At 34.8% G+C, this 19736-nt stretch overlaps 1 protein-coding gene across 1 annotated transcript in view; it reads right to left on the bottom strand.

Moving 5' to 3' along the window:
• LOC145668445 (UBX domain-containing protein 4) overlaps window positions 1–19736 on the bottom strand; it is a 49046-nt gene that overhangs the window by 13415 nt on the left and 15895 nt on the right. Inside the window, exons 4-8 of the mRNA XM_081736319.1 lie at window positions 12775–13015; window positions 9378–9478; window positions 5223–5392; window positions 2526–2648; window positions 1330–1452 (exon numbers count right to left, since the gene is read on the bottom strand). Of these exons, the coding sequence (XP_081592445.1) occupies window positions 1330–1452; window positions 2526–2648; window positions 5223–5392; window positions 9378–9478; window positions 12775–13015 (758 nt within the window). The remainder of the gene's footprint in view (window positions 1–1329; window positions 1453–2525; window positions 2649–5222; window positions 5393–9377; window positions 9479–12774; window positions 13016–19736) is intronic.

Raw genomic sequence — 19736 nt, 5'->3', positions numbered from 1 at the left:
TTGAAGAAATGACCCTACTGCTTCAGGTTGCAATTCCTCAAGTAAAAGGGGCGTAAAAGTCACCCCATATGGTAACTTTTCACATGTACATGCTAAACAATTTTCCAATATAAACCACGTAAAAATATTTCTATTATGAAAAAAAAAAAAAAAAAAAAAAGGTATATTTTCTTTATGATATTGGGAACATCCCCACAGTTTAGGCTTAAACTGTCTCAAGAATGAAAGTATGAATTCACCTGGCTGTCTTATGTAGAGAATTAAAATTAGTCAAGAATAAAGTAATGGATTTACTTTCCTACCTCTCCTCAGTACCTCGATAAATTTCCTAAAATTTACTCGATTTTAATACAATATAATGTACATTTCATTTTATTATTTTCCATAATCTCCTGTGCTTGGAATTAAAATCAGTCAAGAAAATGAAATGAAATGAAATTTTTAAGTATACGTCCCACGGTTATGCCGGCAGACTAAAGGAGGTGATGATGATGAGAAATGAGTGAAATGAGGAAAATTGGAGGAAACGGGAGATCCCCGAGAAATCCCATGCACATGGTGTTCGTTCACCACAAAGTTCACTTGGCGCAAGCTGGGATCGAAACAATGACCCCATGCACCAGACGTCAACGCTCTACCACTGAGCCACCGCAGCCCTAGAATCAGTCAAGAATAAGCAGTGAATTTCGTTTTTTCATGTGGGATCGACATTTCCACGATCACTTCCATTACAACAGTTCAATTTTGGTGTAATATGTTGTACATTTTATTTGAAGTTTTACAATCATTCATTCTGCACGGTATTGAAACCAGTGACGAATAAAATACTGTTATTATCCCCTCCTTTTTTTTATGGTTTCACGGTAACTTACGCAATACTCATTCGATTTTCATACAATATTATAGATATATTTCACGTATATTTTCTCTCTCACACTTTTTCTGTAATTCTCAAATGGATTAAAATCAACCAAGAATGAGCGGTGAATTTAACTCCGTAATGTAGAATGGATTACTCACCTTCTACGATTAAAAATAATACATATATATATATATATATATATATGATCCAAGATACTCTGCCTGCATAAAGATATCAGCAGATGTGTGTAGAGATCGAGATTAATTGGCACACTACAAATATGTTACGGTAAATTACCATAATTTTCTCGTATTTATATACAAACATGAAAACCTTTACATATTGTAAAGTATTAGTTTTTAAAAAATACCACATTTCAGCATTTTCAACATCTAAAAGAGCAATTTTTCATTCTATAGGTTCACTATTAAATTCTTAAATACTTGTACCGTCTTTATATAACTTACCTATAAGGTAGATTTAGATTGTTTACTATGTAATTTCGAAGTTCTCTTAAAGTTGTACTAGCATCGAATTGGTGAGTATGTGAGGACCCATCTGGCAATCTAAACTGAATTCGAGCTGTATCACTTAAAGAAAGAAAGAAAAATGTTCAAAGTATTGTTTTTTCATATATATAAACAAAACAATAAATAAATTAACTGTATTAAAAGCATACTACGACAAAGACTGAAAAATAACAGAATTATAAATTACATCATTCGAATCATTCAAATACATTGAAACTTCTGAATAATGAACAGCGACGGGATTTGATTATTTGTTCATAAATCAGAAGACTCCAATACAGAGAGGTTAGACAAATTAAGTTGCTCACAGCTAATATGATAATTGTGTATATAACATAGTAAACACATTAGTCATAAACAGGGTTGACGAAAACTATTTTTTTTTTTTTAAATAGAAAAAATGTTGTTGTTTTAAATCAGGTATGTTTGGTTTAAACCATGTTCTCTGGTTTAAACAGAAGTGAGATAAAATGAAATTTTTGAGTTTAAAGTCCTATAATTATGCCTGTTAGGCTAAGAGAGAAGATTGGTTGGTTTAAAAAGATTTTCTTTATTCATTTACACTATATATGGATATAAATAAGTTTATTTGCCCTTAACATCTTTATGCAACAACGGGATTATGAAGAATGGGACTCAGCTTAAGTAAGATTGCCAGTTCTTATGTTTTCCCCGTAAGTTCTGAGATTTCACTGTATTATTAAATAAATAACTCATTCCAGGCCAGAAACCTTTATGAGGTCATAACTGTCGGTCAGTAAAGTTTCAACCCTCTGTGAAAGATCTTGAAAACCAAATTAGTTCATTTAACAGCGTTTTGAACGTATCAAATGATCTTAAATTATATTAACAACAAGTATGTACAAAGTAAAGTAAAGTAAAAAAAAAAAAAAAAATGTAGTGACAACCCAACTATCCATCCACTCTTAACGTCCCTTTCACAGCATCGATGATGTGTAACAGTCATATTACCTACTGTGAATTCGAATCACTACTTGGGGTTCTCATCCGAAGCTTAGTACTCACTACTAAGGGTTGAACTCGAGACCACGTGCACAAAAGTCACGCGTTATTAGTCACGACGGAGATCCGATACACAGTAATGTTAAGTTATCATATACATTACTAGTTACCTTCTAGCAGCTGCCTCAGCTGCAGCTCTTGCTTGTTGTTCTGCAATTTTCCTCTGCTTTTCTTCTTCCCGCTTTCTTTGGTCAGCTTCTTTTTCTGCATTGTATTTTGCAGCGCGTTCAGCCCTGAATAAAGAGTACAATTTTTAATCAGTACACTGCATTCTATATATATGTTAAACAGTTAAATATAGATTGTTATCTCAACATGTACAAGATTTTTTTTAGAAATTTTCATAGGAGTTACTGAAGATACATCAATGATTTGTTAGATTTCGCCGTTGGTAACGTGTAACCCCTCCAATCTAATTAATACATCCCTCATCGCTTCCATAGGTTATAAAGAAAATATTATGATTTTCGTAATTAATATTACTTTCTCAATTTCCAATTTTCTCTTTGTGAAAGACCTATGCATCTTATTACATTGTCCGAATTTACTCAAGAGAGACCATATTAACAGAAAACTGAACACTTCGAAAACTCAGTTAATCTTGAATTATTTGGCTCCGAAAAACGACAACTTTTTCAGCTTCTTATAGTCTGAAAAACGAAAAAACTCAGCAAGTACGTTACACTGGTCAGCTATAGATGAGCCAGCTCAATTCAAGTAACTTTCAAGCTACCTTATGATACAGACTTATTTTTTAGACTTCCACACTATGCTTTGTATAAATGTTGGAAATTTTACAGAACGTTAGTCCGTTTCTCGACAGGCATCAGAGTAAAAACGTGCGAGATATCGAGATGTGGTTTTTACTAATCGATTCGGTGTCTCAAGTATAAGTTCCATATTCTCTGATAATTCTTTACTCAAACCAGAAGTGGTAGAAATCGATGGTTTCCGGTTTTAACATTCACCACCATAGAACAAAAACCGTAACAAGAGTTTTTTTTTTTTTTTTTTTTTTTTTTTAATCTATTCAGTGCCTCAAGAAAACATATCATCTTCGTCCGTAACAAACACTAAAACCGGAAGTGTAGAAATTTACTTGTACTTCCGCCTCCAAAGAATAGGGTCCATCTCGTATATTAACATTCTACTAAAACCGTAAGTGGTTGAAATCCATAGATTCAAAAATAATAATACAGGTACGTAGCGACAAATGGTGTTTCGGAATCGATTCAGCATCTCAAAAAAAGATACCATCTCTACCCGTGTTACTCTACTAAAACCGGAAGTGGTACAATTTTACTAGTACCTCTAGTTTCAATATTGATTTCCACAGAGCAAAATCGGTAATATTCTAAGTATATAAAGTAATGCTTTTTCGGAACGGACTCAGAATGTAAACATAAATAGATTCAATCTCCGCTGTTAACTTTTATTCAAACAGGAAGTGGTAGAAATAACCCATTTCTAGTTTCAACCTTTATCGCCAAAGAACAAAAACGGCAATAGAGCAACAAATGTCTTTTACAATCGATTCAGCGTGTGAAAAAGACCTCTTTACTAAGCATCTCTTTACTAAGACCAGAAGTGGTAGAAATTTACTCGTTTTTCATTATTTCTCTATTGCAACATGAAGTTAAATTTGTTTCAATATTGAATTCGTACAGTTCGAAAATCTACCGTAATTTCACAACTGCAAAAAGAAACGTTTTTTTAACATCCAACGATTAAGCCCTTTACGCTAAAGACGACGAACGGTTAATCAAAGTGAATAAAATTTTTAAACTTTTCCACCGGAAATCGAACACGAGACTTCGTATATCAAAGGCACATGTGTTAGCCGCTAGACCAGGGGACAGCTATGAAGGTTAATATCCAAACATTCTGTAATTCGTAAGTAGCTCTACCTGAAGCCACAGCACATCAAAATGTATCAGTGATACAGAATAACTAAAACGATTTCGAACTTGGAAATGAAGCATTCAAATCACTACTGACATATTATTAAGAATAGACTAATATTAAAATATGATTTCCGTTTCCGGAAGTTTAGTACATGTATTTCGTATACAAGGTTTATTGATTAGAGCTAAGTCCCTTTCTGCACTAACTGTATATGAGAGTGAGCCTATAGTTCGGGATAGAATCCGAACCGCCTCCGCAGTGTGCTCAAAATTTTCAAGGTTCTTCCCATCGAAGATCGAATCTGGAAACTGTGTGCGGACACTAGGTTATAATCAACCAACAACAGTGAACATTCGCATCTTACTTCATGGCAGTCCGGTTACTACATTATTTTTCAGTTCAATGTAGCAGTACAATATACACCCTAATTGTCGATATAAAATTAGTACGACAGAAACGCCGACGTTTGTAGACGAAGTAGAATTTAATATATCAAAAAAGAAAAAAAAAAATAGTAATTGAATACTCGGTATAATGGAGAAAGGAATAAGACATTAATAATGACTACTGGTAAGTCATACAATATACTAACTGACGGTAGCTGTTGTAACTAAAAACTTACGTGTAGTTGGTTAGCGCGTGATTCCAATTTCGATTTTCGGTAGAAGCACTTAATTCCGAAAATTGAGGGAATACTTAAAATAAGAAGCAGCGAACTCTGGTCTCAAAACTAAGAATCAGCGGCATCCGATGTGCTGACTACACATCACAAACTAAGCCGTCTTCCCCTCATGGGCTCTAACGCCAGGGAGTCTCGCAGTTTAGTGCCTGATATACATGATACGGAGTATTGATAAGGTGCCTTTTAAAACCCTTATATAGTGTACATGTTAAAACTTTACCTATCTTGAGCTATTTGTTGCAAAATACGTTCCCTAGCTGCTCTTTCTTCCTCCTTTTCCTTTTGCCTTTCGTCCATCATTTGCTTCAGCATCTGATCTTCTTGCCATCGTTTCAACTTCTGAACTTCCTGGCCAACCTTCCTTCTCTCTATCTCCTTCTGTTGCTCTTTCTAAGAAGAAAGGAAAAAATGAAGAAGTTAAGACTCTTACACATTGATTCTACCTTTGATGAAGATAATAAGGAGATAAGATTATTTTGCACATATATTTTATGTTTACAAATCTTCATAATTAGTATACTGCGTACCTGCGTGGACTTACGATGAACATTGGCAATATATTTTGTTACTACGTCATCCATATTTACTCTAATTGGTTCACAGATATTGACAACATACGGAAACAGATTCCGTAAAATAGCTAATAGTGTGTATAGAACACATATCACAAGATAAAATTTGTACTAATCTTTTTGTATTCCTAATAATTGAAATCATTTCCGATTTTTCAGATACTTTAACGAGTATCCATTTCCAAGGACCATATAGGTTTAAATCCTATTTTGTACTAAGATCTCCGTATGCTTCAAGATCATTGGAGCATTCTAACTTGTCATGTGAAGTGGACACAACCCTTCGTAAGTTTTGGGAGCTAGAACTATCTCCCAAAAATATTTGTCCGAAGAAGAGACAAGCTGTGAAAAGCACTTTGCCAGCGTCTCAAGGTGATATAATAAAATATTCCTTGCTTTTATTAATTTAATGAAGGATAAACAATTAATATATATATAGACAGAGAAAATACCAAAATTCAAATTTTAGATAACAAACTTTATTACAACAAACTAACGGTGGTGTGTATATATACTAATACCTTAGATTAGTGTACATACACAATCAACAACAATATACATATATAAATATTATAATAAAAAAATATATATTAAAGATCAAAGATTTAAATAATTTACTATTATTGTATATTGTCAAAAATCCGATTGATCAAATATTAATAGATCCTAGAATTATTATTAAATTCAGGTAAACTAAACACAAAACCGGTAGTAAAATCAAATCTCGATTAAATTACAGCAAAATACCAAGAGAAAAATTATTCGCCGTAAAGAAAATCCGACTTTAACTAAGTAATTCACAAAGGCAAATTTTAATTATTGTCCTTTTGAATAAAGATTAATTTCATCAATAATATCAATTATCAATAAAATTCAATCTATAATCTAAAATTCTATACTTTCTACCTTTCTTTTTCTGAAAAATGTAATGAAAATTTTTCGGTCCAATCCTTTCTAAATATACTCTGTATATTTTTCCTCAAATTTTTCACAAAAATCTTTAATATGATAAGCCTCAAATTTCTATAGTCAATTTAAGTCAATTTCAATAACCATGAATACTTTCTTTTTTTCTTCATTCACAATATTAGATTTTTCCTATAATTCTTTACGAGAGAGAAACTTCAGGAAATCATTGTTATAAAGAAAAACATTATATCTATATTTGCCAATTAATCGAACTATAGCATAGCTGCACGGAATACTTGATAACTTACGGTCTTGTCTTTCCATAAAGAAATTTTTAAAAAATTCTCCTACATAGTCATTTCACCGCGAATGCAAAAATATAGAGGAGGGCAATTGTAATGCTCGGAAACAGATCCCTATCAAGAATAAATGATCGACAATTAAACCAAACGAAGTTGAATGGCAACAGACGACCCCACGACAGAGAAAAATGGAACAAGACACAACTACTAATTAGTTGAAAAATTCCACTCACCTATTTTATTCCCTTATTACCTTCAGTCCTGCCATCGCACTGTTGTCCTCGGCACAATCTTTCTGACCAACTTCAATGACTTTCAGAGCATTCGAACACATTGGTTAAATGCATGCTAATTCGATAGTAACACAATTCCGGTTCCAAGCCCTATTTTCTGCATAAAGAGCAGATCTTTCTATAGGAAAGGACTAGGCTTTTGAAGAACAAAAAGCCATTCAGGCTGATTAACACTAAATAGCCTTCAGCAAGATATTTAATTGGAACACGGTTAAAAACCCACTCTGATTTGTTCGCTTCGAATAAATACTTAAATCTCACAATTTCACAGAATCTAACCACTTAGCCAATAACTCCAAAAATAAACAGAATACCAAGGAAAGGAAAGTATTCACTAATTGAATACATAGGAGACTAAAATACTCCAAAATAAGTGGGCTTAAAGGGTAAGTCCCACTTTGTCCCCCTTGGCTCCGGCTCTTTTTCCACGACTTTAAAAAAGCCAAAATGAGTTAAATTCACTAAAGACACTTATAAGCTCTAAGCTAATATAATGCTCGAAACACAAAACATTATAGTAGTTACTTTTTTCTTCTTGGCACACACTTCCAATTTGTTCGACGCTGGCCACATTAACAAACAAGCGAACCAATCGCACAACCAAAGCACACAAAAGACACAGCAAAAACATGAGATCCGTGCCTCACTACCATTGAAAGAAGTCAGGAACCAGAACAAGGTCTCCCTGACACGAACCCTCGCGCTAAAGCCATGCCCACCTTTAATTCGAATGATTTCCGTATTCTCTCTAGTAAAGGCACAATATGTATTTTTCTCTCTCATTTTTTAATAGAACAATTCTAGTTAAACATTTTAACATTAGATTATAATATCATTTTTTATATACTCTAACATTAAATTAAGACCAAAGTATATACATATCTATTCCTTATGAATCAAATTATAACTGTTACATTGTATGCAAAAGACATCTTGGAACGAGTCCGTTGATCCAACAGGGTAAAACAATGATCCAGAGGCGACTCCATAGGTAATGGTCGAGGGGCGACTCGTTAAAATACGTTCTAGATTTTTCTTTTTGTTTTTATACCTATCCTACCGTTTCAGATTTATACGAGTGGCTATAGACTTTGCAATGAAAATTGTGTTGATATTTTGACCCACCGCTATTTTGCATAGGCTTATCGTAGAGAGTCGAGACTTGATTTATCTTCTTTCATTTAACACCAACTTTCATACTATATGCAAGTTGACACCCCTTTCCATTTAAAAATTTTGAGTTGGATCCCGTCTGGGACCCTGCAGGGCACCCTGGGACATTTTATTTTACTTTGATACGTTGTACTTTTGAAATGATGAGAGAGATGTTTTTCTGTTTCCATATCTGTCTCACTGTTTCAGATTTTTCGGGGTTGCAACGGACTTTATGGACACGCTTAAAGATTTTAATAACAATGAGTAAAGTGCTACCCCGGAGCGGAATGCATGAGACCTCCCCAATTTTGGTAACTGGTTTTGATCTTGCTTCGACCCAAGCTTTCAGGAAATATATACATCACCCCCACTTTGAGGATTCAGGTTCAAGTACATCCTTAGTTAGTAGCAAAACACCATAAGTGACCCTGATGTGCATCTGGAAACAGCTGTTAATGTGTGTTGAACAGCAAGCAGTGAAATGAAAAGGAAGTACCCTGTTATCTTATTTTTCTTTCTTCCATAACACTTTGCAACATGATTCTGATCGTTAGTTGTTGTCAATTTCTTGCTATATAATATCTAGAAAACCAACCTAGAGATAATAATGAATTATTGTGTTTATGTACTTTCACGAACTCCGTAAATAACTTAATATGAAGTTGCCTATTCAGGTTAATCAGTATGCAAAATACATTGACGAAGATGCCAAGTAGACCTGAAATGATTTTATTTTTCATGTTGCTGGATACAAGAAAAAACATTTATGTAAGTTATTCATATCGTCCCTCTCGAGACAAAAAGACGTATCTCATTATTTTCAACTTTTCCAGGAGACCAGTTTAAAGATGTTGTTATAAGTTTATTTTATCATGTTCTGTCAAAATTTAATTGGATCTCGTAAGTTACATACCTGACACGAAGGATATCAAACTAAATTTTAAAAGAAGACGACAGAGTAAATAATAAGAAAGGGTTTAAATATGTTTCCTGAAAAAGTTAAGAACATGAGATACACCCTTTTGTCTCGAGAGGGACAATATGTATCCTACATAGCTAGAACTAGGAAGCCTCAATGACATTTAACTTTCATGCATGCTAGATTTCATTTCTTTTTTTCAAGTTTACATTATTATTCACTTACCTTTCTCTCCTCTTCCATTTTTAATTCCCTCTTCTTAGCTATTAGTTCTTTAGCATGCTCCATTTTTTTATTCAAATCTTCTGTATTTGACTCAGATGAATCTAGAAAATAAACGATACGAGAGTTCCTTAGTACAAGATTCCTGAAGCTCAAGTTACTAACAAAGCTACCAAATGTCATGACGCAACAATTTTTATAGAAAGAGTTTGGCTACGAGCATATAATTTGAAGTACTCACCAACCCTACCTCTATAAAAATTGTTGCGGAAGTACCGCAGCATTCTGAAACATGGATATTTGGATAGAGCACATACTACAGTAAACCCCCTTTAACACGAATTCGCTTAAGCCGAACACTCGGATAACATGAACAAAATTTCGGTCCTGACAGCAATGTATGTTATCTTATAGGAAGTTTTATCGGTTAACACGAATTTCGAACTCATTTTTAGTCCGTTGCGTCAGTAGAGGTTTTCATTTAACACGAACTTTGAAGATTTCTTTCTTTTCTTCTCTCCCCCTCTCCAGATCACTTTTTACAATACAATATTTATATAGAATAAAATTAACTAGTAAATAAGAGAGAAACAAGAAACGTATACTTTTTTCTTTTCTTATGAGATGTCAATTCTTTCCTCCCTTAAGTGCTGAACACTGCAGCTACTTTCAGACGAGTTGGTGAAAACACAATACAAAACTCCACCTCTATCCGCCCCTGTGGCTGCAAACTGGTAGTAGGAGTCATAAATATGTAACTCTTCATTATCGGCGGAGTTGCGAATTTTATAACTTGGCCTGGATTTTGTGCGTGAAAAATTCCAAGAACTGGAGTTCGCGGACGTGGTTTATGCTCACTATTTCTACCACTTGACTTTTCGGGTGTGAACAATATTGACGTTATTTTTTCTCCTAGATTTCACCTCTGAAGTTAGGGTGAGAACATTCGAATATTTTTCGAGCGAATACGTAACAAGTGAAGTTCTGTGTTCAGATGTGCATTTCTGTTTTTTAAAAGTGAACGAGTACGAGAGTAAGAGCCAAGAGGAAGCAGATAAGTATAGATCAACAAACAAAACTTTAAATCACAATTTTCAGCGAGTTTTGCGGAAGCCATGAGTACAGTTGGCCGTGAAGTTACCAGAATTTTCGTTCCTGTCTGAGACAGCGCAATAATCAGGAATTTTTCACCAGAAAATGATATGTGAATACATTTTTCAAGTTACAGTACAGTTATAGTATTATTGTAATGTACTTTTCTCAAGTGGATTTTCTGCAATGCTGCAAATTGATGCTATGAAAAGGATTGATGTATGCGGTATCATAAACCTTCTTTTCTAATCTTCCCAGATAAGGAAATCTGTTTGTAGTGTTTTATATGACGACTTGCATAATATACTGTAGTGCGTATGTATAGAAAAAAAACTGTATTCCAAAAATACAATTTGGGTCGTTCGGTTAACACGATTTTTTTTTTTTTTTTTTTAACACGAACTACTGATTTTCCGGTCCCTTGGAATTCGTGTTAACGAGGGTTTACTGTAGTTCCTAAGTGAAGTCTTGACCCGACTACGCTAGTTTCCATAATACCGGAGCTATGAATTTTTAAAGCTCATTCTTTCATGTTTTCGGAAGGCTGTAACTCCGAAAGGAAGCATTTGTGCATCCAGGTAGGTCTATACTTTTCGTCTTATCTTGCAGTCAGGAATCACCTCCCAAACGTTGTCGGTGTTGTTTTGAAACACCCTATGTATATATATATATATATATATATATATATATATATGTGTGTGTGTGTGTGATATTATGTACTTCTAAACGTTTCATCAGTTCGGAATTTCAATACAGCGCCCAAGTGCGTGCTTCACAGCTATTTCTTGCTCTTTAATAAAAAAAGGTAGACCAAAAGTTCCACACTACAGGCAGATTACAACAGTCATTTAGTTTTCACATGTTGTCTTTTCTTCTTTCCAGCGAATGACAGTGACTAATTTGCAAATATTTTCTTTCTTTTCTTGTTACAGATGAATCACAGTGACAAATTTACAAGTATTGCTTTCGTTTCCTGTTAACGGAGAGGTATATCAGCCAAATATGTGCTACTAGCCCGACCACAATTAGTAGGTTTACTGGTACCACGTGGTCTGAACCTTCCACAAAACTGCTACATTTTAGAATTTTATTTCGATAAAGGTGCTGAAGAAATTTGTGCTGCTTATGAGCAAGATACATTATCACGAGTAACAGTCAAAAGATGGTTCAGCCGCCTTCGTTCGGAAAATTTCGATGTCTAGGATGCTCGTCCTAGTGGGCAACCGATCACAGAAAAAGTGAATGATGCTCTTGAAAAGGTAAAGCAAGACCGGGAATGACCTAAACATTCATCACGAAACACTGATAATTATATCTGAAAAAAATTTGGATGCAAAAAGAAGTTTGATGTTTAGGTGTCACATGATCTGTTCAAAAACATTTACCCGATCGAATTTCTATCTGCGTATGTCTACGGAAACATATCTAGCTTGAGCCATTTCTGAAGCGTTTGATCATAATTGATGAGAAAACTTATGATAATGTGCGAAAAGGATCGTGGTCAAGTGAAATATAATTAATTGACTCATAGCGAAAGATTTTATTATTTGTCTGTACTAATATGCGAGTATGTACTACAAAAACAAAAGGAATATAATCGCATTGCTTTTCGTCCCAAATTACAGTTGAACACCGTTACACCGAATCTGATCGAGCGTCAACTAAATTTGTTATGCATGATTCCCAAACATATTTTTCTTTAATGGGATTCAGTTCTGGAGATCTCCTTTTGATAAATACACATTTAAAGCCAATTCCAAAACTAGGCCGTACTAAGACTGAAAAATTATGATCACATTACGGTTATTATTTCAATACAAATTTTGCAGTTCTTTTCTTTTCCAAAAATATTAACTTTTTTTTTGGGGGGGGGGGGCTTGGAGAAAATTTCAACAACCATGACTTGAGGCTTCTTTAACTCTTTATATTTGCAGCTAAATGATTTTTTAAATTTTATTACTTTTTTTTTAACTTTTAATTATAGTTTCGTACATGAAATTAAATGCTGAAGCGTTAGTTAGCCTGTATTTTACATGATTACGTGTAATATTGTCCCTTTCGATTTTTTAAGTTACGGAATTTCGGATTGTAAAAAGCTAGGAAGTCTACATGTACATCTATGTAACAAGGAATTTTCGATACATAAAGTTGAAGTATCAGCATCTACGATCTTTCCACACCATGTTACATAAACGTTGAAATTTTATAATTTTTTAGATAGGTAATACCATTATATTGCAATAAAGAGAATAATAAAATCAAATTTAATAACTATCACACAGTTAATACCAAAATATTCAATACGTACTTTGCACTGTGTCGTTCACTTCGTCTACTTCTGCCTTGCTTGCTTCTTCTGCTTTCTCTGGCTCCTTTTCATCACATACTGGTGCAGTCTCTAATGAATGTGAAGTAGATGGCGCACTGGTTTCTACTTCCATTACAACACTTTGGGATGTTGATTCATCGCATTCGGCTGCGGGAGAATTTTTAAGTTCTGATGAATTTTGAACTTCTGCATTCTTTGGTGGCGAATTCTGAGTTGGTACCTAAACGAATACATATAAAAGCTTACATGAAATATATTTTTTAAATATACATGTGTCAAATAGTCCTTTCGACTAAAAGAGCAGGGAATTCCGTGTTACTGAGTCCAAACAATTTTGTTTTGCGAATCCTGTCGAAGAATCTGAAGCTTATAATACATACAACGGTAATTATGACTGTTGTGCCATATGATAGTGAAACATGATAGCTTACTTTGAAGGAAGGGAATGGTGAAACCTGCATAACGAGGAACTGCATAATTTATATCGTTTACCTAACAATGTTAGGGTAATTATGTCTAAAAGACTCAGGTGGACAGGTCATGTAGAAAGAATAGAAGAAATTAGGAACGCTTTCAAAATTTTAACTGGAAACCTAATTGGAAAAAGACCAAGACATAGGAGCAGATGAGAGTACAATATTAAGATGAATCTCGGAGAAATAGGAACAGAAAGTAGAAACTTGATAACAGATTTGGCTAGGACAAATGCCAATGGAGAGCTTCTGTGAATGCGGAATTCAACTTTCGCGTTCCATAGACCATAGAGTTAGTACGTTAACTCTGTATCAAATAAAAGGAGGAAAAAAACTGTTAATCTTTGATTAAAAAACAGTTTGTTACCTTTTTTCAACAAAGTAGAAACAAAGAACAATACCAAAACCAGTCTTTATCTTTGCGATATTGTATATCAATTTAATCTGACTGCATACCAATTGTTACATCATATAATGGACATTGAAATTACGAACAACAAACAATATCTCAAAGACAGTGGCCATCTCTAAAATACCTTACTTACTTACCTATTCTCTGTTTCATCTCATGAAGAATATAAAACGGAAATACGTCAGACGCGTCAAACCAGTGTAGCCAGTAGCAAAAAGTGCACTTTTCTGTCAGAAAAGATTAAAAACATGTGCATATAGTCTCGTACAACAAGGTTACGGTTGCCTCTATTCGTGGAACAAGTGGGAAGTGAATGACACAAGTCACTTTATGTAGATATTTATAACAGTATCTTTAATTAAATAACTAAGTAGTGTGTGTAATACAATTTTCTGTATGGCCAAACGGCAAAGCAGAATGAAAAGATTTTCAGTTTGTATTAGACCTCAATGTCAATTGAGATTGTTATCATATTACTTTGATTATGACACTATACCAAGAAAGAAAAAAAAGAAGAAAAAAAAAAGAGTATTTCACTAGCCACTCAACTTAGAAAGCTGAAATTCGCCTTTTCTTTTCTTTTTTCTTTTAATAAGCAGATAGCCTTGCAATTTTAGTTGTTTAAAATTCCCTTCAGATTCTACACTCTTCTAACATTCAATTTTCTTACACACTCCTTGATAGAAAAGGAATGCAATTCTATCTTCAAATCCAATTCTATCAATCAGTATCATACAGCGCCGTAACTTAGATTTTTTTCTGGGGGGAAGAATCATTAATACGCGTATTTGGGCCCCCTAGAAAAATTGTTTTTCTAATTCTTGGGAGCCCTCTTTCCATCTTTATCTTACACTTTATGCCCCCCCCCCCCCGGAGCCTGAGGGTACTCCCGCACCGCAAAGTCTGCTGGGCCGTTAGTACGCCCCTGGCTCCTTCCATACATGGCAATTTAATAAAAGGGACAATATTGACAAACCTCAAAGGTATACGAATAAATATTATTTCTAGGACACCCAATAGTAGACATTTTTTTTTTTTTTTTTTTTTTTTACTGAAATGAGCCCACGACTTATTTTATTTATCTTTTGTGTGCTGTTTTGTTTATGTAATGTAGTGAACTTGTTTGATGCTTCATTTATAATTTCATGTTCATATCGTATATCTAGTAAGAAAATTTTGTCTTAAAATGGGCCCCCTTCAAACGGCGGGGAGCTTCCCTGGGAGGGCAGTTGCCCCTCCTTCCCCCTTTCACAAGTTACGGCCCTGGTATCATATGTTTATTAAAAGTGTTAGGTTTGCTGATTTATTAGTAGAAAAACAAGCCGGTTTAAAACCAAAAATGGTTTTGGTGAATTCAGTTAGTGACAGAATTTAAAATGTTTTCCAAGATTGTGGTAAAAACAAATTAAACTGTAGAGTTGACTCGCGTGGCAGTTTATAAATTGTTCGAGTGTCCAGCGTAGCTAGTACGTTCAGCTAGCACAATAATATAAGTACTTGCAACCCTAACTGTAGCCGATGACAAAAGAAAAAGCATGACGCAAGTAAGATTGTCAAATTTACTCTCACTTAAATATCAGAGTATCGAAAACCTTTTTAAAATGTAGAAACTTTTGCAGCAGATAAACAAAGAAAGTAAGACTGATTGTTAGAATAACAATAGAGGTATGAAAACTCATTCTTTATCAGTTAAACTTCTTACGATAGGGTAAGTTTGGCAACATGAGCTCAGTTGTTACCACGTCGCTGGTCGTCGGAAGCGCTACGCATGACAGTTTTGATTCATTTTGATCTGTGCTAGTTCAGTGAATTTTTGGTGCGCGTATCTTCTGTTTTGTTTTATTTTGTATATTTTTCTTGTTATAGTTACTTCTGTGTTATCTATTTTATTATTAGTTAATTTTGTGTTTAACTGCTATAGTTTTTTTTTTTTTTTTTTTTTTTTTTTTTAAAGAATGACTGAAAATTCCCCCCACATTGTTATCAGAAGCAAAGAAAGAAAGGGAAACCTCTTTCTACTGGTGAGAAAACAATGTTATTAAACGTGTATTCAGATTTTCGAAACCAGGAAGTGAAGAGGGGTATTGAAACTGTTTCAGAAGAAATAGGAAGACCTCTGAAGCAACATTAGTGGGAATCACAACTACATCGAAAGTGCGTCAGGAATTCCATCGCACTAAAGGAAAAGTTTCTACTCCACGCAAGAAAAGACCAAGCGACAATAAAAATACAAGGCTGGAGAAATATGACTCTACGCCGCAAAATTCATAAAATGTATAGGGACAATGAACTTCCTTCTTTGCGGAAAATTTATTGTATTATTGCAGAGGACGACGACCTTCCTACTTTATCATTATCGACGTTGCATCGCCTTCTACTTGACATGGGATTCAGCTTTATGTCTCGTAAGCGCCGATCTCTGTTGATTGAGAGAGAGGACATTATCGCATGGAGGCATCGATATTTGAAGAATATTAAGCAACGGAGGCAAGAAGGTAAGTGCATTGTTTATACTGACGAAACCTGGGTCAACGCTGGTCACACAAAGTCAAAGGCATGGCATGATACTACTATCAAAACAGCTAACCAAGCTTGGAGAGGTTTGTCCTCAGGCGTCAAGGCACCTTCTGGAAAGGGGGAAAGGGTAATAGTTATTCCTGCAATGACTGAGAGTGGGTTAATTCCTGGAGCTGACCTAGTTTTTCGCGGCACAAAAACAGGTGATTATCACGGAGAATTAGATTCAGCAAAATATGAACAATATTTTCAAGAAAAACTCCTTCCGAATGTACCACCAAATTCCGTGATTGTAATTGACAATGCTCCCACACACTCAGTAAAGGACGAAAAAACCCCAACGAAATCATGTAGTAAAAAAGAAATTGTGGAGTGGTTAAAAACTAAAGGTGTTGAATGTGATTCAAACTGGAACAAATTTGTTAAATAAGGTTGCTTCTAATATAGAAGTCTCCTATAGAATAGACCGTATTGCAAAGGAAGCCGGACATGAAGTACTTCGTCTGCCCCCTTATCATCGTGAACTCTCTCCTATTGAACTTGTGTGGAGTAAAGTTAAGGGCCATGTTGCTTTAGAAAATAAAACATTTAAATTGTCTGACATTCAGATTTTGCTCGAGGAAGGGATAAAAAAAAAAAAAAAAAAAAAAAATAGTTCAGAAGACTGTAAAAACTATTTTGAACACATTAAAAAAATTGAGAAAGAAATGTGGGATGCAGATGGACTGATCGAAATTGTACATGACAGACTCATTACAGATTTAAATAGTGATTCAGAAAGTGAAAGTGGCGAAGAAGCAGCCAACAGTTTCAATGAAGATCAGAACATGGACCTGGATGAAGACGATTTGGGTGTTTCTTGCCTCCGAGAGTAAATTACGTATATTTAAGCGATTTTTATAATCTCTGAAACAATAATTATATCATACCCTCTCTTTTACGCCACAATAAATGCACAATGAACATGCAATTAAGGAAAATTACTAAAAAAAAGGGGGGGAGAAGAGAAAAAGGAGAGTCAAATATCATATTAGTGCAAAAAAATAATCGCAGTTTTCAACTATTAACTTTAAACCAGTAGATATCAAGATTAACTGTATTCATCAAAATACGAATCATTTTTTTTTTTTTTTTTTTTTTAAATAAGAAATAAAGTCTGTTGATTCCGGTAGCATAAAACTGAATTTTTAGAACCGATGAACTCGTCGAAGGTGTTTTGGGCTGCTACTTGGTTGTTCAAGACCTACAGGAAGGTGTATATGTGCTTGGAAAAGTGGTAATTGGTGGGAGAAAGATCTGGTAAGCAAGCTAGGTGAGGTAGTTTCGTACTCCAATTCGTTCAATTTTTGTGCACTCACTTGTTCGAAATTTGGTCTGGCGTTGTCGTGAAGAAGATTTGGTTCCTTTTGATTCACCAATGCTGATCATAAATTTCGCAATTTTGGTCAAAACTTCTCTGATGTGATGGTTTCGCTGGGGCTCTAATATGCTGTATAGTGAATTACTCCACGTGCCGTCTCACACACAGTAACCACTACTTTCTTTTGATACACCTTCGGTTTGAGGAAGTGCTTTGGTGCCTGACAGCCGTCCAGCAATGCTGCCGGTTGCCATATAGGATCCATTTCTCGTTGTATACATTTTCTACTGTGAAGAAGAAACATAGAGCAGATTTTGTATCGACAAAGCTTTTTATCTTGGTTCAGCTCGTGAGGCGCCTTTTCGTCGAGCTAAAGATTTTCCCATTTGGTATGAATGGTCAACGTGAATTTATCTAACATCTCTCGGGCTGTTTTCAGTGGGTCCGCTTTAGTAATGACTCACAATCCGTCATCCTCAATCGCAGGAAGTCTACGACCCTTCTCATCTTCAAGGTTTTAGTCTCCTTGACGAAACTCTTAGAACCATCTTGAGCTATGCGTTAACTAATGGTCCGCTGGCCAAATGCTTAGTTGATACTGCGCGAGCAGCTTCTGTACAGGGTGTCTACTAAAATTCCAAAATGAAATTTCGAGACTTTTTCGTGACCTTTTCTTTTTCAAACCATAAAATTTAGTAACATTCTCAAGAGCGAATTAGGCAGAATTTTCATGCATGCGATAGAAGCGTGTTTTGCTAGCGATTTGGCACCGTCTAAAGCCGACCATAGACATTTCTAGTGGTGAATTTTGATGTTTTATAGAATAAAATTTTCCAGTCTGTACCTATATTTGAACAGATAAGAAAAAAAAAATCGTGACCCAAAAGCTAAATTTTGTGACTTTTTCGTAACCGACAGACACCCCACTGCAGCTTTACGTTACCATTAATTTGAACTCGTACAATAAAATTGCTTTCCCTATAATTACAATAACAAGTAAGCAAACTTTATTCTTTAAAATGGTATATTACATGACCATTGTTAAGAGTTTAGGATTAGGATTTAGATTTCTGGGCTTTCGGCATCTATGGTCATGCTAGCCCGTCACGTGTGAGAGATGACGTCCCTCGATGATCACATAATCCGAGAAAAGGAGAGGAAGAAACGACTGGGGAAGGAAGGAAGCAACCCGGGACCTGTATATCAGGTACCATCCCGATATTTGCCTGGTGTAAATGAGGAAAACCCGGGAAAACCTCACTCAGGATGGCTGGCTTGAAAAAGCCTTTACACTGTTTCAACCGAGTATCCCCACCGTTATTAAGTTTTTCAAAAATTAATTAATTAATTAATTTAATTAAATAACAAAATCAGCAATTATTATTGCATTAACCTGAAACACGAAGCAAAAATAAAGTGCAAAGTAATCCTCTAAAAATTAGGGTGCGCAAAAGACGCACCTCTGCAATTAATGAGCAATTAATGTAATACTTCAAAATATTAGACGGATGCAAAGTTCAAATGCTGCGACAACTTGAGATTTGACAATATTTTGATAATCGTATAACAACGTCGGACACAGAGACCAGTTCTTACAAAGTTACCTACAGTTACAAAAATAGACACTATTTAGGCTTAGAACAAAGGACTTGCAAGAAATGTATTACGTCCTTTGTCCTTATGGGCACATTTTCTTGAAACGAAAGAGGTGTGAGAATTTATATAAAGCTTACCAATATACTTAAGGTTACAAGCACGTACTAATTTCAAATTAGAGAAGTATAGTAATTGCATGTAGTAAATGAACATCAAAGACCAAACACGGCCTAGATAATGTTTCGGATATCAGACTAACTTTATCTATGAACTCAAAGGTATTATAAGGTACTCACTTGGTTCCTTCAACAAAGGACTGTTTAAAATAACTGGAAGGAGTAAATTAAATCGCTTTCAAATTTATAGATAACATTGCTCTTCGAACAGTTTACGATATAATAACTTTATCTACTTGAGGATAAAATAATGAAAATACTTTGGTGTACACAACTGTGCATTAACGACTGTGGAATGTGATGCAATGTCTGTCGCGTTCAGGAATGAACAACAAACTCTAGACGTCACCAAGAATTAGAGGTAGCTTGAACATGACACTATTTTGCATACCACCCATCACATGTGA

The sequence above is a fragment of the Thermobia domestica genome, chromosome 13 (assembly GCF_964235325.1).
Source record: "Thermobia domestica chromosome 13, izTheDome1.hap1.1, whole genome shotgun sequence".
In the NCBI taxonomy this organism is placed as follows: Eukaryota; Metazoa; Arthropoda; class Insecta; order Zygentoma; family Lepismatidae; genus Thermobia; species Thermobia domestica.
This window is presented reverse-complemented; position numbering and strand designations above follow the sequence as displayed.